Consider the following 22,537-nt stretch of genomic DNA (forward strand, 5'->3'; position numbering starts at 1 on the left):
GCCACGGGAAGGCGCAGGCGCGCGGCCGGAGGGGCGGGGTCTGGGAAAGGGCACTCGCCTGGCCCTAGCTGCTGTGCCAAGCCGGACGACCTTCAGGCGGCGGGACTGAGCCACGGGATCCAGGCAATGCGGGCTGCAGGTTGGGGCAGGTGGCTCTGGGCTGCTTGCTTTGGCGTCCCCGCCGAGTTTTGTTTTTTTTCTGCATTTCTTACACAGAGCCACAATGTGAACGTGTCACTGAGTGCCCAGTGCCCATCCCCAACCCTGCACGCACAGAATACCAGAAGTCCCACGTCTTGGCCTTCAAAGACATGGCATTCCATCAGGGGCTCTGAGGGAAGCTGAATACCTCTATCTCTCAAATCTCTTGACCTGGACGCCCTGAAGGGTGGCCTTACCTAAGCGGTCGCCTTATGGCCGTCCTGCACCTCAAAGCTGTTCCCGTTCCACTCCCTTCACTTTCAAATCAATCTTGCCCGAAACAACTATCTTGATCAGTTCACTCCCGTGTTTAAAAATTTTTAGTGGCCACTAAAGCTGTTTTGAGCAGCAGAGGCGTTTGTCTCTAAGGTCTTTCTTCGATTCCAGATCATCTGAGAACAATGATAATTAGTCTCTATTCTTGTTAGAGGCAAGAGTGGGAAAACAAACTGAGGTGGTTTACTTCTTCCCTTCCACAAAGAAACCAGAAACAGCTCCAACCCCTTCTATTCTCTTTAACTTTGGTAAAAAGAGAAAGAAAAAGGTGCGGGAGCTGTAAAAGACATTTTGAACTGCTCTGCCCCCCATGTGCAAGAGCTAAATGAAATGAAACAAAATCAGCAATAAACTCCACCTTTCCACACCACTTCTCCTAGTCATACACTATCTCATCTCAATACATAGAAAAATAACCCATTTAAGACCTCAAGACAGTCTACAGTTTTTCGTAGTTGTCTGTAAGCAAACTTGTACCTGTGAAACAAAGGGCAGCATTGAGGGCTGAAACATGTCTCTTTTTAAACAACTGTTAAAGAAAAAGTCCTTTGGTTTCTTTTGGGACTTATCATTATGAAACAAAGTTTAGAGGAAACATATGAAGGGCAAGAAAATTACTATATTAATCCATTTAAATTTATGGGTTGTTATGTTTATATTTACATAATAAAGTACTCTCGGACTTCCCTGGTGGCGCAGAGGTTAAGAATCTACCTGCCAATGTAGGGGACACGGGTTCGAGCACTGGTCCGGGAAGATCCCACATGCTGCGGAGCAACTAAGCCCGTGCGCCACAACTACTGAACGTGGGCTCTAGAGCCCGTGAGCCACAACTACTGAGCCCACGTGCCACAACTGCTGAAGCCCACGCGCCTAGAGCCCATGCTCTGCATTGAGAAGCCACTGTGATAAGAAGTCCACGCACCACAACGAAGAGTAGCCACCGCTCGCCGCAACTAGAGAAAGCCCACGCGCAGCAACGAAGACCCAACACAGCCAAAAATAAAAATAAATAAATAAGTTCCTAAAAAAATAAGAAAGTACTCTCTAGGCTATTTAGAAAAACAACAATTTCCATTCTTGCCCACTGTAGGTAACGCTTTTGGCAGCTCTAAAACTTTTTGCAAACTCCCCACACATCTCTGTCAACTTATTAAATGGGTGTCATATCCATATTAACTTGGGAAGTTAGGGCTTCATATTTTATAACCTGGGAGATGGTCTCCCAGCTTATCTTCTAAGTGTCTCAAAAAAGAAAAAAATAGGCGGGGGTGGGGGGTGCGCGGGCAGGGGGAGAAGAAATTTTCCTAATACAATCTTGTCCAACTGTAGGATCCATGGGTGAAATACAAATTTGGAACTACTAAAGAAGTAATTGGGAATGTTTGTTGGGTGGTATGAAGCTATTTGTAAAAACAGACTCCTTATGAGACTTTTTAAAGACTCATTTATTCATGATTATAGTGATATGCAAAATGTCATTGGAGAGAATTTTGCTTCCATGTAAAGGAGAGTGGGATGGTCTGGAATTACCATCCTACCACTAATAAATAGGAAACTGTACAAAATATAGAAAACAGCTGTTTTCGGCCCACACCCAACAAAGGACTGTGATCCCTCATAAGAGACACAAATGGGACAAGTTTTATTATTATGTGGATTTTCTGCCTGGAGGCAATTCCAGCCAGCTACAGAGGGAGTGGAAACTCAAATAGAGTCTGGCAATTCCCTGGAGATGAAGACATAGCTCAGCATTCCAAGAGATCAAGGCTACTAGAATTTGTAAAGCAGAGTGATTGAAAGAAGGAAGCTATCCAGAGAAAAGCTCCTGAAACCTACATAGGTTGAGGCATTGAGTCTTTGACCGCATATCAATCTGTACGTGTGTAGTATAAAACCAGTATGAAACCCCCTGAGGCTAGCCAGTAATGACTAAAGGAAATAAACAAGTACAGGGGAGCTGTAAAACAAGTAATTACCAGAGTTTACAAAGGGCCAGGAATCATTTGAGTTCCCTTCAGCCAGTGTGAAGAGAACACACAGAATATATAGGACATTCAGTAGACAACCCAGAGATCTTAAAAGAGGAGCTAAACTAGCCTAAGGATAACCCTTACTCTACACCAGTCCTAAAGGAGCTTAAAAACAAACCTTGAAAGGATCAAACTAATTCACAGTTGTTTATCAAAACAAGGCCAAAGTTCTTTACAGATCAAGAAGACAAGATCAAGTCATTCACAGTGGAAAGTTTGCAATATCTTGAATCCAATAAAAAAATTAGTAGACATTCAAAGAAATATGAAAACATGGCCCATAACCAAAAGACAAATCACTCTACCAAAATAGATACAGGCACAGGGAAGTTAAGTGATTGCCCCAAACTCCTAGCTAGTTACTGCTGGATCTAGGCTTTGAACCCAGGCAAGGGTTAGAGGCCACAGTCTAACCACTATGCTAATCTGCATGTTGTATGACAGGACAAACAAGATGCTTCTCTCTACAACCAGTCTCATTAGTGGAGATACACTGATGATGCAAAAGGTGGCTTCAGGGCCAGGTTGATGGAGTGATTGCAGTGAGCTGCAGTTCTTCCAGTTGGGACTTGCAGATTGTTGGTTGAAATGCCTTGATAGTTGGGGTAGCCTTATATAGTACACCTCCAATAACCGAGGTACCATTCATTCAGTCACTATTTACTGTATTCCAGGCCTTGTTTTGTATGCTTCAGATGACTATCAGCCTAAAAGCATTTAATATATGTATTTTTAGATAACAGTACTTTAGAGAGAAAGACTACAATGAGCTTTGGCATCTTCATTTTAGTTGTCTAATAACCTATGCCCTGCCTGTTTCCCATCAGGGGGGTCAGATTGATCAAATGTGATAATGCTTGTGAAGTAATTTGGCTATAATAAATCACTGTATAATCCTAATACAGTGGTAACAGTCAACATAGTACACATTTCTTTTGAACTTCTTGTGCACTGCGATGAGAGAAAAGTCAAATACGGATCAAGTCATAGCACGGACACTTGACATTGAGCACATGAAATGTCAAGTCATAAGCTGTATGCCATCCATGGAATTCTTACAGTACAAAATACCTTTGGAAACTTCTGATAATTGTTAAAATAATCATATAGGGATTTCTTGTGAACAATACGGTTTATCTAGTTTATTTTTCTATATTGTATTCAATCCTATTTCACACATACATTGTAATATATTCTATTTCATGCACACATGCGTGTATGTGTATGTATTTAACTACAAGCTCTTTCCTAATATTTGCAATCACTTGTAACACCTAGCAGAGTATTCAGGAAGTAGTCATTTAATTGAACCTGTGTTTTGAGGGTAAATGTTTAAACTTTTTTTTTGGATAAAAGGTACGGGAATATACCTACTGATTTCCGGTATATCTTCAGTATATCTCTAGAATAATATAAAGGAGAGGTATAACGCTGGTTTCAGTGTTTTTTTCATTTATTATATAAAAGAAAAAAAATTAATGCAGTTGGTTTGTACACATTTAAATTCCATAAAACAAATCCATAGAAATTAGGATACTATATGCATGCACTCTGCATTTTCTTTGTTAAATGTTTTGGTTCACAAAAATAACAACACTTTTTTTTTTTCTTTAAAGCCACTAAAGCAGAGGGAGAACAAAACATGCAGCACTGTACACATTTGCATAGTATATTTTACCCAGCATGCCTTGTAGAATGCTACACATTTACCTATGTAAGAAAAATAAAAGGGGGTAAATTATCAAAATAAATAACTAAAATTTAAAGAAAGGAAAAATACTGGATAAAAGCATTTTTTTCCCACTTTGTAGCTGGAGATATAGCAATAGTTTGGGATATCAACAGCTCTCAGAATAGTAGGGAAATCTTTTTACATCAATTTGCCATTTTTATTTTTAGTATTAATAAGTTTATGCTTTTCCCTCCCACCACCCTTTCAAAAAAAAACAGCTAATGGCTTTTACTTATGTTTCAAAATGGTATTCAGTACAAAACAAATTGAAGAATCCCTAAATATTTTGTTGTTGTTGGGACATCTTTATTTCTCATTCTGACTGTAGGCTGTGAAAAATATAAAACATTTCAAACATGTCCAAAATTCAGAGGAGCCCTATAAGCTCACTTGCTGTTACTTTTTGTAGTTGTTACTGAAGGAGAAGAAATAAGAATAGTAAATATAGTAGGAGTCTTATCACAAAATAAAATTTAATAAGTTTTATGGAAGGGGATAAAGTAAAATAAATTACATCCACAGATTGCAAGGCTATGAAGTAAATTGCTGGAAAAGTATCAAGCAGCAAGTTAAAAAGATGGTAGATGAAATAAATCTGATAAAACTTAGAACTAAATCTATATACTTTTAAAAAATACAACTGCCAAATTTAACAGTGGATTTTGTTGTAAGTTTGTGCTATAGCAAATGTGCTTCTTTCTCCTCAATCTATTTTTATATTATTGGCAAAATATATATCTTTTATAATTTTGTACTATACAATATATGTTTTTGCTACATTATTTTTCTACTGCTAATGCAGATTAGAAATAACAACATAGGTTTATTTTGGCAATAAAATGCTTTCATTTTAATAACATCCCAGAAAATATTGTAAGGCATATGAAAAATAAAAAATAGTATGCAACAATATAGCATTAATGATCCTGCATCTTAAAATACATCCCATATGCATACAGAATTCACACTGATCTCAGTTAAAGATGTGTGAAAGTGGCATGCAAGTAGAGCAAGAGTGGCCCCTACATAAATATAGACATAGCCATTTGTTGAGAAATTCAAATGTTCAAAACATAACCAAGAACACTTACAAAGTATTGTAAAGCTGGAGGCCTGCCAATTTTGGTTCCTAGATAGTCCTCATTTTAACTCTATAATTTTCAAAGAAGAAGCATCAGTGTATTCCCCAAACACTCTAAATTCATTAATAACATTTTCTACCATCTTTCTACAAACACTTTACATACATCAAAAGAAAGGAAAATCTCATATGTAACTATGACTCCCCCAAACTCATGACTATTCACTCTTATTTATGTTTTCATGGTAAGTGGGAGTTACAGCCCTTAGTCAAGATTATCTGATGAAATATCTTCTAGTCCTCTCATAATGTCCCTTAATTACATGAAGCATTTGGTATGAAACCATCCACAAGTAGAGAGAGATACTTGCTACATGAGGATGAGTTTCATTTGAGAAAGTTCATTTTAACAAAAAAAGAAACCTTTAACAAGTAATTTTTGAATGCTGTAGCTCTGTCTGCTCATATAAACCAATTTTACTATTTTGGTAACTTGACTGCTTAAGTCAACAACAAAAAAGTTATCCTTGTTGTCTATCTGACAACTATTGTATTGAGTGGTTTGATCATGATTATCATCTAAAAGAAGAGGACTGTTCTCTGCCCTATAGACACAGCTTGAGTAAGTAACTTCATAACAGTTACAGCATTAACAATATTTAAAGTGTTGAGGAACTAATGTTTAAAGGTATGAGGAACTAATGAAACAAATTTTATTACATAAGTCCCTAAAATGTTTTCATTCATAAAGTTATTAAAAAATGAATTTTATATAATTAATAAAGAAAAGAACATGCAACAGTGTCATGAAAGACAGAAATACAGGCAGAAATATAAAAGAAATAAGGGGTACATTCTCATTTATTTGAAACATTGATATGAAGTTTGTTCCAATGACATGAGTGTCCAAGATGATCCTACTCAGTAAATGGCTAAGTGTCCATAGGAAAAGTCAAGGATCAACAAAATTTGAATTTGCAAGCCAACTTCACTTAAACATCAAATCTCTGAATCTACTCTCAGACTTGGAGCTAGATGTTATAACAAATTGCACACAAAAGCAATTTCCTTGCAGTTTGTCTTGTTCCCTATGATTACTGACATACTAAATGTTTACCTTGTCTCCTGATAAACTGTGAACTGATTCAAAGAAAAGTTCACTAACATGGAAGAAATGAAAGGGTGACAAGAGCATTTTGTCAACAGTTGAAAATCTAAGGGGAAAGTATATTTTAACAATTTATGCATTTAGCTTTGCAGCAAGGTTAGCAGTAAGAGTAATAAATTCCCTACTTATTGAAAAGTGTTTTCTCTTTAAAGACAGATTGTCTTCTCTAGAGAAGAGGTAGTACAAATATCAATATATAGGGCAATTTCTGTAGTGGTATTATTTTGTTTTTATTTTTTAGCAAATACCAAAATAAAATTGTATAATAAGAAAATACACTAGCATGTAAATTAAGGTTGCCTAGAAACATTCTTAACTGACATCCTGGGTCTCAACAACATTTTATGATATGTTCATTCAAGGAGTTTAAATTTGCAAACCGTCTTTTGGCATCATTTTCTTCTCTCCCTCCCTTTCACTGCTTTAGCTTCCTATTATGAATTTTAAGGCCCTCACACAAAAGACAAGTTCAAGTATGCAGGTATGTTAAAGAGGTTAACATTCCAAAAATACATTTTGCAAACAACAACAATAATAATTAAAGTAATTAACAAATTATTCAAAGGGAACACATAATTTTCTCAGAATTTGTTTTATATTTAAAAAAATCATTTCATTAAGAACTAAGCAATGTCACATTGTCACATAATTAAGACTCTCTTACTAGGAAAGACTATCAGTCTGAATTGTTAATTTCAATTTTCTTTCCAACAGAACTGTATAAAGATAAGCGAGAATCATCAGTCATTTATAAACATTTCTAAGTGTTGCTTTAAATGTTGGAGGAAACAAGATAACATGGTTGATTACAATACTGGAGTCACATTACAGCCTTGAGGAATTAACATCAGGATTGACAAATTGCATTCCTTTTTTTTCCAAGACTACACTTCCACATTGTCACATGTGTCTACATTGTTACATGTTCGCTGACTGAAATTACAGAATATGTAATTTACATATTCTGAAATTATATATGCTGAAATTACAGAATATGTGGTTTATACTACAAGTTAAAACAGCCTCAAAACATTATAAGACTTGCTTCTCCTGCTTATCATTTGCTAATCTTTAAATGAAATCAGTTAAAAACAAAGTATTTATGGAGTATGTATTTTCCAAAGGTGCTTGATGTGCTTGGTAAAAATAAAACTTTTCATTTAGTATATATCTGTATTTTAGTATCATTTACACATTAAACTCTAAGGCTTAAGAAAAAGAGAAAGGAAAATGCATTTCCCTTATTCATTTGGAGAAGATAACGTATTATAAAAGGAAGGGGAAAGAATATGCCAAATCAAAGTAAAAATTTAAGTACATCCATCAAGAAAATATACATTATACCCTTTCCAAGATTGTTAGCTTTTGAATAAGAATGCAAAGCAAAACAGGTATGGACACTTGATGGTAAAGGAAAGATTGGTTTGGTGCACAGATATTGAATGGACCTCTCTATCAGCGTGACATAGAGGACATAGAAACTAGGCTTTGAGAGGCCGTTAAAAACAAGAGATTTTTAAAAGTTGAAAGAATATGGTAATCTTGCTGACTAGGAAATATATGTAAATGCTGTTACAGCTACCTGCCATAAAATGTAAATATCTTAAAGTAGTTAAATGGCCAGATTGCTAATGCTACTACAGAAAAAGCTGAACAGCTGTCTAGTCTAAGTTTAACACCTTGGTGCACTCTTTGCAATTAAATACTTTAATGCGCACAAACAAGAAACCAGTAAAGCATATAGAAAAATGTTTTGGCTAGTGTTTTCTTTTTCATGCAAATATGTGCTGTACATGTAATAAATATATTTGTTTGCTGGAAAATGCTCTTCTGTGCTCTAACAAAGTATTCAGTAATGGCAGGTTGTATGTTTAGTAAAGTGCCTAATGGATATAGCTCTTTTAAATGTCTTAACTGAAAATTCTGTAAGCTTCACTAGATGACAAAAGAACCTCACAAGCCAGTATCACATGTTAACTTTTAGAATTCACTGAGCCCACATTTCTTAATTGTATCAAATATTTGCGATAACTTACATGATTATAGGCATCCTCATTATCAGCTAAACAGGTTCATAATGGGGTATGCACAGTGAATAACAGGAGGAGAGGGAATGCGGGGGTTACAATGAGGCTCAAGATATATACATAACTAATTAACAATATGGAACCTATTTTCATGGTCAAGAAAATTATTTAACTGGTGCATGCTTTGAAGAGCCTAAACACTGAAAGGCTTGGATGGGGGGAAATAAGATAACAGAATATGAACTATTATTGTTTTCCAAAAAAAATAGGCTTTATGACATGTACTAGTAGAAAAGGACTTTTATGCCTGATCCTATGCGAGTTTTAGAAAAACGGACTCTTAGAAACAAGAGTCTTTTCCTAAAGACATTTGTGTATTGTATAAAAGGGTCAATTTCAATAGTTTCTTGGATCATAGTGAATCTAAGGCTTCCTTGATTATAGTAGACATAAGGTCACTGATTCTGTAATTATAGTCACTGGAAAAACTGTGAAGACTTAATAGGTAAAGAGGAGTGTTCATTAGAAATAAAGCAGTTCAATCTTCAAATGCTTTATAATTCTCTGCAATAAAAATGATACAATTTTAGTAAACAAATCTATTCTGAATCTACAAGTTTATTTTTTTACTGCAAGCTCTTAAATTCGTTTTCACAGTTTTTCAATTAATCATTTTGTATAAACGCAGCTTTCAATATCAAAATTCAATGTGTCCATGTAAAACAAAAAATCCTTAGCATGATTATAAAGAATTTGGTGAAGGGCTAGAACATTCAGATATTCAAAGACAGAGACTGAGTGAAGCAATGGAAAGATACTCAATTGTGCTGGCGGTAAACACGGAACCCGTAGTTGTGGTAAGTGGGATAGGTGAAATTCCATCTGGAGATGTTTAGCCTTGCACTCAGGAGGATCTGTGCCCCATTCTTACTGTCTGACTTCAGATTCCTGGATGTATGTAGTTGTGCTCAGATTGATTAAAGGGGAAACGACACCCCATTTTCCATCTCACATAACCAGCTATGATTGGGCTTCTCTTTACTATTCTCTCTCACTGCTAAAGAAATTTTGAGTTGTTTTTTTTTTGCCAACTTCAAACAAGCTAACAGTTGTGACTAAACAAAAAGCAAAACACTTTGAATACAACAGGTGTGCCAGAAAAGAAATAAAAATATTAAAATCTGAGGAGACTGTAGAATTTCTGCATTAATTTGAGATTTTTTTTTTTGGCACTATCAGTACATTTGGTAAGTTTGAAAAGCCATTCTGGCAACGTTAACATATATTAAAATGTTTATACATTCCAACTTTAAGTGTAAATTTAGTCTCCAGCAAATAAATACCATAGCTGGTTTTGGCTTCTATTGGTATTTTGATTTTATTAATTAGTTTCTTTTTTTTTTTTTCAGATTTTTAAATTGATTACAACATGCTCAAGTAGACTTTCTAGTCGATTCACCCAAATTCCAACAGGAATTGGTTTATAAATTGGTTCCAACTGGAACTGGTCATTTGGAATTTCCAGCATGGGAAATTATTTTATATGTGCCTTGATAAGTACCTTAAATTACAAATTGATGTGTCTAAACCTAATGAAGAAAACAAAAGGTACTGTTATGTAAATGTTGCACTTAAAAATATCTCTATGATTGGGCATCTAATATCCATCTAGACTTAAGGGCATAATGTACACTTTTTTTTTTTTTTCTTTTTGCCCCTTCTTAGCATCAATGACAGCAGCCCATAAGCACAGTCAATACTGTGCTGTAGTTGCCGAGTTAAGATGATTGTTGTATCCTAGCAGTGCAATGGCAAATTGTCAACAGATGAATATTTTGCTTGTTTCTGCAGACTCAAAGCCTATGTCGAGAGTCATGGCTATATCCCCCAGGCGATCCTCGGTTCCTATGAGGTTTGTAAGTGTCCTGGTATGAGTCAGGGTAATCTTCTTCCACGAGAGGGTAATGATCTCGGCTATGCTGGGAACTGGAAGACAAGCGGTTCCTACTCTTCCGAGCCCTTTCATTGTGATAATTTTCATCAGAGGTCATTAGACTTCGCCTTTCAATTGGAGAGTTCTCTGTGGAGTGGTTGCTGTACCTCATACGCTGACTCTAAAAATATCAGATGGTTCACTGGTTAAATTACATTAGCTTCATTCTTCTAGAACATGCAAATGTATGTACAACGGTAGGATCTGGACAATAAGATGCTAAATATCTGACTCAATAAAACATTCTGACGTACAAATGGTCTGCTCGAAATACCTGGTCTTATGTATTTGGGACACAACATGCAAAGATGCCAAAGTGCTGGTAGTTTATGAATTTAATTACATAATACTGCATAATTATGCTTCCTATTAAAAGCACAGAATTTAAAGTTAGCTGCTGAATGGAACTTAATATATTTACGAAGGCCTAATAATTCCACTTCTATTGCAAAATGAGGATTATTTTACTGTTGGGAAATAAGTTAAAGTTCAGAATAGCATCTGTTATTTTATTCCTCTCTTGAACTGATAAAACCTTTCTCCTCCTAAAGTCACACAGTTCATCTTTATTAGCTGAATGTTCCTGATACCTTTAAAAAATATTTTAATAAAATTATGATTTGTGCTACCCATAAAATATGTGTTTCTACATCCTACATAAGACTCAACAATATTCTCTCCAAAGAAGTACACAATAATTATGGAGCCAGTGAATTGATATATTTACAATTCTTGCTTCCTCAACTGAAATGTCCTGCAAAAATAATCTTCAGAATATAAACTAAATTCCTCTAATACCATTACTTGAAATTAGTATCTTTAGACACTTATTTGCACGCTTAGAAAAGGCTATTAACGTTTTGCTTCGAATCATGGGAAAACATGTATCATAGCTGTGTCTACCTGCTTAGGTAGGTCGCCTCAGTTAAGAAACAGGATGCTGATGAAACCAAAGATCCAGATGCATTTCCTCTAAAGGACACTCACCTGCACACAGCAGGAAGCTCATTCAACAGTCACAGCTTGTGCTGGGAGCCCCAACCAGGGGTCTCACAATTAAGTGCCCATGGTTACTAGGAGAAATAGACCCCAGGATAAAGGGCACCACGGTAACTCAAGTGAAACTGGGAGAAGCACTCTACGTGGATATCTTGGAGGTGATAAGTCAGGAGTGTTATATTCATAAACAAAGTGCAACATTTCATTTCCACCTACTAGTGTAGGTGGAAGCATGTCGCTTCATGAATCCGTTTCTCACCCTACAGTGTACAATTTGAAGCCAACCCAAACTAGTCAGTGGAACGCCACACTCGGATCAGCAGGCAGGCAGTGAAACAAGGAAAGAAAGAGTCCCACCGCAAAAAAAAAAAAAAAAAAAAAGAAAGAAAGACTCCCAGTGTGCACATATACACTGCATATTACAATAGCCCGTTTCCCAAGTTCATTTCCAGCCTCGAAAGCTATTCATTTACATGGCAGTTTTTTGCTTACAAAGATGCAATTCTGTAAAAGAGTAATACAGTTATAATAACATTTGAGAGAGTGCCATTTATCTCAGAGTTAACTCTGTAGGATCTACAATTATGACTATCATTATAACCCATTAATACAAAACTAGTCATGATGCAAGAGAGCTCAATTGACTACCTGTTCCTCAGTCAGCTGGGGGTTTGGCCACATTCCAGCAGTGCCTTGGTAGATGGTACATAATCATTGATGGAGGAAGGCAAGATCCACTTTGTATCATAATGCCTCTGGCTCCCCACCTCTAGCCCTGAGTGCAGCACCACAACAGCAGGAGAACAAGCCTCCTGCTCCTACACTCGTCCCCAGCTTCCCTAAAGGACACTGGCCATAGCCGATGACCGAGGTGGGCCCTGCCCACCCCTAAGAAAACTCAGGGATTCACGACTGTTTCCAAACAAGGCGACTCTACTTATGTGCATGTTTTATTTGGGCAAGCTAAGGGACAGGCCCCGCAGCCTCGGGGGGAAGGGTTAGGTAAGGGTGGCCATAAGGTCCATCTGTCTCATATACCTTACTTAGCTAGCCCTGTGCCTGACAGTGCCACCACTGTATAATCCTTAAGAAGTGACACGGAGAGGTAATGGACAGTTGCATAGTAGGTAGAAAGTTTCTTAGCAGGGTTTAGACACAGGAGGGATGAATTTACCTAGGTAAAAGCCATTATAAATTAACAGAGGAGAAAGTTCTAAGGAAAACGCCACTCTCAGGGTAACTTTGTCTAGGGCAGATCATAATTAGGTAACACGTTTTGAGTTTGTAAAATAGTCTGTATTTGTAAAAATGTAAAATAGTCTGTATCTGTTAGAATCAATGCAGCCAAAAATGTGAATCTGAAGAATTTTGTTGCCAAGACTTCAGAGCAAGTATATGAACCAAAGTGATTTGAGTTTGTAAAAATGTAAAATAGTCTATATGATTAGGCAATACTTTAGATTTTTAATATAGTAACGCATGGCTCTCTAGGCCACTCCCAGCCTCCATCTCAGTCAAGTTTCCTATAGAACCTTAAATGTAAGGTTGTAAGAGCACAAGTGACACTACCTGTAACCCAGAAATTGCTGTGGGATATGGTGAGAGTGCTGTTGAGCCCAAATTCCTTCCAAGCAGTGGGGTCATGGGGGTGCTACTGGTCGTGTGAGTGGCACGCCAGTAGGCCTCAAGGTATTCTCCCAGATGTTCACACGCATCCTCCAGCTGGTTTTCATCCAGTATAACATCAAACATTTCCTATAGATGACAAGGAAAATCCATTTTATTTCTACTTCAGGTTTTAGGCAATGAAGCCTAAAATTTCACTGCATGCGGATAATATTGTTTCTAATGTCCAGTAGCAAATATCAAACTTGAGGGGCTGTACTGGAAGCTGCTAAAGTTAAAGTCAAGTGAAGAACTGCACAGTTAACCATGTACAAATTTGGACATTCACATAAAAGTGGGAAAGCTCATCAAATATTTGGATCTTTCATTTAGAAAAAAAAAAGATGAGGTACATGTAAAAGTGTTCTAAGGAGAATAGAGTGAAAACACATATGTATTCACATCTTTATCCATATATTCCTATAGATACTTACTGAATACATTCTTTTATATACTATATAAAAGTTTTGAATTATACTTCAGAATAAGAGAGAAGCAAGTTAATGGTACTGAAAGAGGAGTTCTAAAAATGTTTCGGTAACAAATGTATCACTGGAATAAACATTTCATCTCCCAAAGTAACTATGTTGGAGGAAATAACATTTACTTAGGTAATTTTTAGAATGTTGGTGAAAATGTTATCTGCTATCTGTCTCGTGGTAAAGCAATACGAAAGGTTTAGGATCAATAGTAGAAAACCACAGTATAGTGACTTCTCCTACCAGAGGATCACTGTGTGAAATGGTTAAAAAAGAACAAGAACGAATACTTGATTGCAGTGGTGGTAGGCAGGGAGTTGGGGGGTAGTTCGCCCAAGAAGTATCTGGGGTCCATGTTTCTGACAGTAAGGACTTTGTCCAACACCTGTTCTATAATCAGGAAGTTGTTCTTCAGCCCCAAAGGAGCAGAGTGGCCCCTCTGTCACTGCAGTGTGGTCAGGAACACAGAATATAACCGGGACACAGATTCCCTGGAGGGACAGTCAGATAACCGTGGCACCTCATAAAGAGAAAAGCCATTCCATGGGTAAGTGAAAGCACACCCCTGACTTTCAGCCTCTGAATCCACTTCTTCCCTCTTGCACCACTTCCACCTGCTTTTACAAGCTCATTTTACCCAAAGAAGGAGCTCCCAGTAATGAATCAAATACAGGGTTACTGCCATCAACGCTTGATGCGGCAGGTGGACCGTAGGTTTGTAACAACTGGATGACTCTGAGTTGGTGGTGGGTCAGCTGACTCACTCTCATCAGCACGAGGGCTCCCTGGAGCAGAAGTCACCATGGAAACAATCTCTCTCCCAACATTAACTCTTTGAATGTTTTTTTCATCACGTTGATCTTTACTGAATATTTTGACCCTAATTTGCAAAGCAGTTTCAAAGTCCTTGGAGCAGTGAGATACGTTTAGCAACTAGGAAAGAAATAAGGTGGCTTCAGCCTAAACTGACTGGTGTTTGAGAAGACTCAGCCAGTTGAAGTCATGTAGAAACCATTCCCCCACAAGAACACTTATTAGTGGATTTCAGATGGGTTTTCCCATATTTTATTCATTCATAAAGTGTTTACTCGGTACCTATTCTGTGCTAAGCATTGTGGGTATACTGTGGCAAAGAAAACAGACTTCATCCCTATGCTCAAGAAGCATCCAGTCTCGGGGGAGAGACAAGTATTAAAATCCATAATACCCTACATCAGACCAGGACTTTAATTCAGAACAACAGAGACTGAGCCAGTGAATGTTCAGAGCTGCAGCTTAAAGTTCTGGATTTAGAAGGAGGCCCAGAGAGATATGTGAAAGTTAAATTTATGAGGGAGAGAAAATTATAAGTCAAAGAATTCTATCTGTAGAGGGAAGAGAAAAAACAAAGAGGAGCAAAGACACAATGGAAGAGACGATAGAGCCCATGAGAGAACAGGAAAACAGCTGGTTCCTACAGTGTCAGTCAACATACATCCTTACAATAAATCCTCTTTCCACTAAAGCAAATCAAGGGAGTGTCTGTCTCCTGCAATCAAAAGCTCCCTCCCCCCATTAATCTAAGCCGTCAACAGTTACAAACAGAGACTCTGAGAAATGTCCCTAATGCTCTGATACACACATTGCATCCTCTGATAGCACTGCAGTGCTAACTTGAGTGGAACGAGAACAGCCCCATCCCAAAGGGCGTGCACAGACTCAGACAGATGACACAGGAAGAAGAAAGAGGAAACCGCGCAGCAGTGGAACAAGGGACCACTCTGTCGGCCAATCCAGGCTAAAATCGTCCACAAATTCTATTTGATCTGGAGTCTGCTGTTTACATAGTGTTATTTATGTTAACTGTATAATTCAATTAGGTAGATCTCATTCTTTAATGTGGGATCTCAACAATGTGTAATCTCAACACGTCATTTCCTTGCTTTCATAAGGTCCCAAGTTAATGAACCCTCCAGGGACACTTGGACTGAGGGTTCTAACTATTACAGCCAGGATTGCAAAGTCCAGAGAGGGTAAAACAAGGTAAGCAGCCCTCATTGCAGAGTGTTACTTGAAAGAGTTTTTTTTATCTCCCTGGCTGTTCCACATGTTACATGGTCAGGGCTTCAGACACAATTAAACATACACTTAATTACAAGTAGTTTTAATAAAGTACTTCTCTTTGCCAATGGATCGAATTTGTATATATCAGCACATGGCTGTTTGCTGAAGCCTCAGTCATTTCTAGGAAACTAAGCTTTTGCACTGCTAAAAAGACAGCTATATGATAGAAGATGATCTGAAATTGCTTTTAGGCTTTCAAAAGCACAGAGCAAAGCAAATTTCAGCCTCTGAATGAATACTGACATATGCGGCTTATTTCCAACTAAGAGTAATCTCACAGCCTGGATATCTGTGACAATTTTTCTTTTCAACTCTTTAGGAAATAACACAGCTGATTAGACCAGAGTGTTAGGAAATGAGGATAAGGGAGAAAAAAATTTTTTTTTAATTATACAAAGAGAAATTCAACGAAAAGCAGCCGAATGAATTATGCAAACCAGCTGTGCCAATTTTTCATAAATTTAAAAGTTTGGGCTTCCCTGGTGGCACAGTGGTTAAGAATCTGACTGTCAATGCAGGGAACATGGGTTTGTGCCCTGGTCCGGGAAGATCCCACATGCCGCGGAGCAATTGAGCCCCTGCGCCACAGCTACTGAGCCCACGCGCCACAACTACTGAGCCCGTGCACCACAACTACTGAAGCCCATGCCCACAACTACTGAAGCCTGCGCGCCTAGAGCCCGTGCTCTGCAACAGAGAAGCCACCACAATGAGAAGCCCGAGTGCTCCAACGACGAGTAGACCCTGCTCGCCACAACTAGAGAAAGCCCCGGTGCAGCAACGAAGACCCAACGCAGCCAAAAATAAATAAATAAAATAAATAAATTTATTTAAAAAAAAAATGTTCAAGCCTAGCTAGCTCCTTACTGTGTAATACGTGAAGCCTCCAGCATGGGATATGGATGCAGAGAGCTATCTAATCAGGAGAAGAGGGTGTGGGTAATGGGACAGTCACAGGCAGTGAACAATTACCCACTCAGTGATACCATGCTCTTGGGACTGCCGGAGATAAGGGTAACGCTGAGCTGTTTTCAAAGCACCGTACAGACACAGCACGCGCCTCCGACATTTTGTGATGGGGTATTTTCTTCAGCTGAGGTGGGCAGAAATAATGTGGCTTCCAAAGTAAATAAGGAGTGAACAGAGGAGTCAAAACAAATCACCAGAAAACCAGGCAGAGTAGGTCCCTTTTCTGGACAACCGCTTTCAGAAAAATGAAAAACTAAAGCATTAGAAATAACAAGAGTGAAAAACATACCTCTAGCTTATCCAGTGGTCCAGAGAACAAAAATGACAGGGAAGAAAGGGAAAGATTGAAGCTGAATAAAATGGGAATGAAGAAAATCTGCAATAGCTTTAAAAAATTTTTTTAAGTATTTAAAGATCTGTCTAGTTCTTCATTCATAGAGTATCACAAACGTTCCTAAGGAAGGCACCTGAATTAGAGCAACCAACCATCCTGGTTTGCCGGGGACTGAGTGTTTCTGGGTACTTGGGACTATCAGTGCCAAAATCTGGAAAACTGGGGAGAAATGGAATGGTCAGTCACCCTAGTTTTTAGAAAAAATGGAGCACATTTCAGTTTCTACATTGACAACTGGAACAGGTTCCATTTATTTCTTTTACATTCTCTTGGGAGGGAAGATACAGAGAGAGTGGGCACGTCTTTCTTTATGACTGTGAAATATCTACTTTCTAGCAAAGAGGGAGAATTTCATTAAAACAAACATAATTTCTTATATGTTTTATCTAGGAGTTGTTATTAAACATTTTTAAATAAAAAGTTTATAAAACTTAGAAATTAATTTTGCAGTTTAATCTTAACTTTTTAAAAAAGTTGGTGCATTACTGAATATTAGCTAGCCAGGGGATTAAATATATACAAACCCTCCCATGGTATACGCATTGCTTTACATTTATTTGTTGTGCAGAGATAAAACCTCATATGGGGCATCTTTCCTATTTCTAAGTGGAAAAAAGAAATAATAGGGGTGAGCATACTTTTACTTCTTTGTTATTGGAATATAGAGCTCCTAAATCTGCCACCATTAAAAAAAAAAAAAAGACCGGCAAGTACTATTCAGTGAAATAATATGGCTGAATGGCAAATATGCAATGCTAATTATAAAATAACCAACCAATGTTTCTTTCATATTAAAATTGTATTCTTTATATTATTAAAGCTTTTGAATTCCTGAGTACTCAACTCACTGGTCAACTAGTGATAGGAAACTAAGTTAAAGGGATTTTGAAAGATTTAGGAGATCTCATGGGGATAAAGGAAAGCCTACCAATATCATGGGGTTCTAGCAGTTAGTTTCAGGCACAGTGTCCAATTTAATGAGCCAAAAGGGAAAGACAATCAGAATTCCTGACACTGATGGGTGGGGAAAACATGAAGGCAAAGAATACAGTGACTTTGACCTCTTCTAGTTCCTCTCTTTTAATGATCTGTGACATTCATTCTGAAACCAACCACATTTTTCTCACCACACCCATCCATCCTGTCCGTTCTTTTTTTTTTAAAGATGGTCCTGCTTTTTATTTATTTATTTATTTGACCGCGCTGTGTGGCTTATGGGATCTTAGTTCCCTGACCAGGGATTAAATCTGGGGCCATGGCAGTGAAAACTCTGAGTCCTAACCACTGGACCGCCAGGGAACTCCCATCCTGTCCACTCTTATTCTTCAAAGATTATAACAACATTTACCCATGCTACTGTCTGCAGAAAAGGCACCCAGTGTTTTTGTTAAGTCCATATTAATCCAATGCTTTACATCACAGTACTGAAGTATCCCTAACTCGGTATATCTAAGTTGGGTGGCTGAAATTCCTGCAAGAGTAGTCGCCTTAGGACTGAGAGAAACTAGATCCCATGTGGCCTTGTTTCATGAATCTGAAATCAATTATTCTCTTTTTTCAAAAGTAATGTTGTGAATTAAACTATGCCATCCAGAGGCTCTGTAATAATGAATGCACCAATGGGGATGGCGTTTCAGGTAGGTGAATTCACACAATTCTAAATAATTTAAATAAAATTACTGGAAAAGGGCGGTGGAAAATTACTACCATGATAGCAATACTATTGTGATAGGATACTGAGCACCGCCACTCACTTCGGAGTTCCTGTGTTTAATAAATCTGAGTCCATTCAGCAATGGAAATGAAGAGTGACAGAAGAGAATGACCATGGTTACTGTAACGTTAGAGGGTTGCAAGACTGTGGAGGAGACACACTCCCCTCTAGCAGACAGAGCGGTCAATGTCATTTTATACGCACAGAAAAATTACAGAGCTCAAAGAACCAGGGTCAGCTTTTGGTAACACAAACCAGCTTGTAGCTAAGTAGGATGAAAGGATTACATTTCATTTATATATTCAATTGTCTGCCTATCTGCTTTTCTCACCATGCATTACGTAGCTCTTGTGACCACAGTACTGGGGCAATTTGAACTTTGCGCTTCTTAAAATGTACTATTTTCAACTTCTCTGAAAAGGAAAAGGGCACCAATACCTGGTAGAAGCAAAATGAAATCCAACACTATAGTGTACAGAAGGCTATTCCAAATGCAAATTCAGGCTGGTCATATAAAAATACATATATGAAAAGGGCTTATGGGTTCTAGTCTCACAAACCCCTTTTCTTTCTGCATCCCAACTTTTTTTTTTTAATATAAATTTCTTTATTTATTTTTGGCTGCGTTGGGTCTCTGCTGCTGCGTGCGGGCTTTCTCTAGTTGCAGCGAGCGGGGGCTACTCTTCGTTGTGGTGTGCGGGCTTCTCACTTAGGTGGCTTCTCTTGTTGCGGAGCACGGGCTCTAGGCACACGGGCTCAGTAGCTGTGGCTCGCAGGCTCTAGAGCACAGGCTCAGTAGTTGTGGCGTACAGGATTAGTTGCTCCGCGGCATGTGGGATCTTCCCAGACCAAGGATCGAACCCGTGTCCCCTGCATTGGCAGGCGGATTCTTAACCACTGTGCCACCAGGGAAGCCCCATCCCAACTTTTCTTTTGTGAATCCAGAGCAGGCAATGAAGGAAAGTTCCTCCCTCTTCCAGAATAGAACTATTCAGTAGCCCATCCTCCCAGCTCATCTTTCTGTCTGTGGCAGATTAAAAATGGCCACAAGTTCTTTGACACTCCCTGCATAGAGATGGAGGGTTTATGTCCCCTCTCCTTGAATCTGAGCAGCCTCTACGTTCCCTTGACTAGCAGAAGGCTGTGGAAGTGATACTGAGCCAATATCCAAGCCCAGTATCTAAGTTAAAGGGAGTGGAATACTTGCTCTCAGAGCCCTGGGAGCTGCCACGTAAGAAGCTCATATTCCTGTTGGAAAGATCTCATGGAAGAGCCCTGAGACCACACAGAGAGGGAGAGGAGCTGGCTGAGCCCAGCCTTCCAACCATTCCTGCTAAGGGACCAGGTCAGCCACCAGCTGAGTACCACCAAGTGGTTGTCATTTGAAGTCACTAAGTTTTGGGGTAGTTCGTTGCACAGAAATAGGTAACCAGAACCTTGTCCTAGAACAAGGATGGCAACTTTGGTGGGCTGGCTACATTGGGCCTGCCTCCTGCTTCTATAAACAAAATTTGACTGGAACACTTGTATTTGTTTACATACTGTGTGTGGCTGCTTTCCTGCTACCAAGGCAGAGAAGACCACATGGCCCACAAAGCCTAAAATATTTACTATATGGCTCTTTACTGAAAAAGTTTGCTGACCCCACTCTTAGAAGAAGCCTCACCCATGAAACCCATGATTCTCTCTACAGGAGAATATATAATAGCCCGTCTGTTGCCATTCACTCTCTAAAGTCTTGCTAGATGAGGAGACAGAGATCTTACCCTGGCTTTGCCCAAGGTGCATGACCTTTGGAAAGCCAGTTCACCTCTCTTGGTTTCAGTCCCCTCATTTGTAACATGAGACTTTCCTTAGAACTGTGCCATGAAACACTAAAATGGTTCTATAGTCAAAATTCAGGGGAAGCACTGTACACGACCTATCTTAATGGAGCTATAAAATGCTCATTAGCACATTAAGGCTCTTGTTGTAAAGAAACCAGTCTACATTTGTTTACTTAGGTGTTTTCTCAAACATTTTTGGTACCGAAGTGCTTTCCACCTGTTGACATTGCATATGGAACCTGTAGTGGGAAGAACGCACTCCAGGAAATACTACACAGGGTGCTTTCCAAGTTCCCTTTTTGCTTCAATAGTCCCTGAGTTCATTTTTCTGGCTATAGAGTCAACTTTTTTCAGTACTCTTTTAGACTTCCCTTTCTAAAGACTGCCGCCTTTAATTTCTTAGCAATGTGAGATTCCACCAGTGTAATTTGCTGACTTTTCAGATTGGAGACGCAGTGGCCAATTTAGCAAGTTGCAAATTCTCCTAGAGGAACTAAAATGACACAGTGATCACCCATCTTTGGATGAAAATGATAATTATGGTCTTGAAGTAGGGTAGGGACAAATGCAGATACATTTTGAGACTACTACTGGTTTTTATAATCCAAAGATTTTTTTCGTGAATGCCAAAATAGAGTGTACAATTCCTTCTTAGCATTACAAATGCTATTCAAACAATATTAAATGAACATGTTTAATAATGTAAAGTGTTTAGAAAATATTAAATACAAGGTAACCTTGCTTATCCAGACTGCTTGTTTAGAATTCCAGGTTATCGAACCAATTATATAAAACAAGGAAGTGTTTACCCTGCTGAAATAATGACAGGGTAAAGCTGCCTTCGCAGTGCATGAGGCTGTTGGAGATTCCTGACACGAGGACACATCCTAAGGCAGCTCACAGTATTATGTGCATTTAAGTGCACGTATCTTTTCTTGGTTCCAGCTATTTCAGATGTAACATGTACTGTATACATACTCAACTATCAACTGTCTCAGCAGCTATAATACATCAATTTTAATAAGACACAAGTTATTTTCTCTAGTAATTATTAGGAATAAATGTTAATAAACTCATTCTCATAAAAAGATCAAATTAAAAAGGAACAAGTTCAGTTCACCTGAAATGCATCTCAAGGAATCACTTACTGAGACTTCTTATAACATTATTAACCAAAACTTGTGTAGATATTCATCTAAACCAGTGGTTCTCAACCAGGAGTGACGTTTTTCACTAAGGGGCATTTGACAATGTCTAAAGATATTTTTCGTTGCCACAACTTGGGGTTTGTTACTGGCCAGAGATGCTGCTAAAATCCTACAATGTACATACAGGACAGGTCCCTATAATAAAAAATTATTCAACCTACAGTGCCAATTGTGGAGAAACCCTGATAGAAATTTCTCTTTTAATCTAAAAAAGATTTATAAAGTAGTATCTGCAAGGATATTTATGACCTAACAAATTGTTTGCCAAGAGTTGACTCAACCAACGGAACCTTTTTAGACTATCTGCTCCTTGAAGGCAGGAACGTGCCTTTGTCTCTCTAGCACCTAGCAAGGTAACAGGCCTAAAGCTTAAATAATGTTTGCTGAGTGTATTTTAGCTCTCGCCAAGAAGGTTGATTGTAGGTGAGCTACACAGAATTGAAATGACTAAATATTTGAGTTTGTCTGGTTTAACCATATGGAGACATGGATACCACGTCTTCAGACGCGCCCACATGTCATTCTGTGAAACATCTTAATCATGTTTTGAAACAATAAGCATATTACTTGACTTGATATATCTTCTGCTTATGCTTATACTCTCCTTTTCCCTGGGCTCTAAACCCTCATGATTTCAATAACATGTCTGTGCTGATCACTTCCAAAATC

The 22,537-nt window shown here is 38.2% G+C and overlaps 1 protein-coding gene across 7 annotated transcripts in view; it reads right to left on the reverse strand.

Moving 5' to 3' along the window:
* Positions 1-4,093: 4,093 nt before the first annotated feature.
* The window catches only part of CACNB4 (calcium voltage-gated channel auxiliary subunit beta 4), a 270,883-nt gene continuing 252,439 nt past the window's right edge, over positions 4,094-22,537 (reverse strand). For all 7 annotated transcript variants that reach the window (XM_049712720.1, XM_004276808.4, XM_049712723.1 and 4 more), the window contains 2 exons: positions 13,080-13,265; positions 4,094-10,632 (listed from right to left, as the gene is read on the reverse strand). In XM_049712720.1, the coding sequence (XP_049568677.1) occupies positions 10,372-10,632; positions 13,080-13,265 (447 nt within the window). In that variant the 3' untranslated portion in view covers positions 4,094-10,371. The remainder of the gene's footprint in view (positions 10,633-13,079; positions 13,266-22,537) is intronic.

This window comes from Orcinus orca, chromosome 7, assembly GCF_937001465.1.
Source record: "Orcinus orca chromosome 7, mOrcOrc1.1, whole genome shotgun sequence".
NCBI classification, from domain to species: domain Eukaryota; kingdom Metazoa; phylum Chordata; class Mammalia; order Artiodactyla; family Delphinidae; genus Orcinus; species Orcinus orca.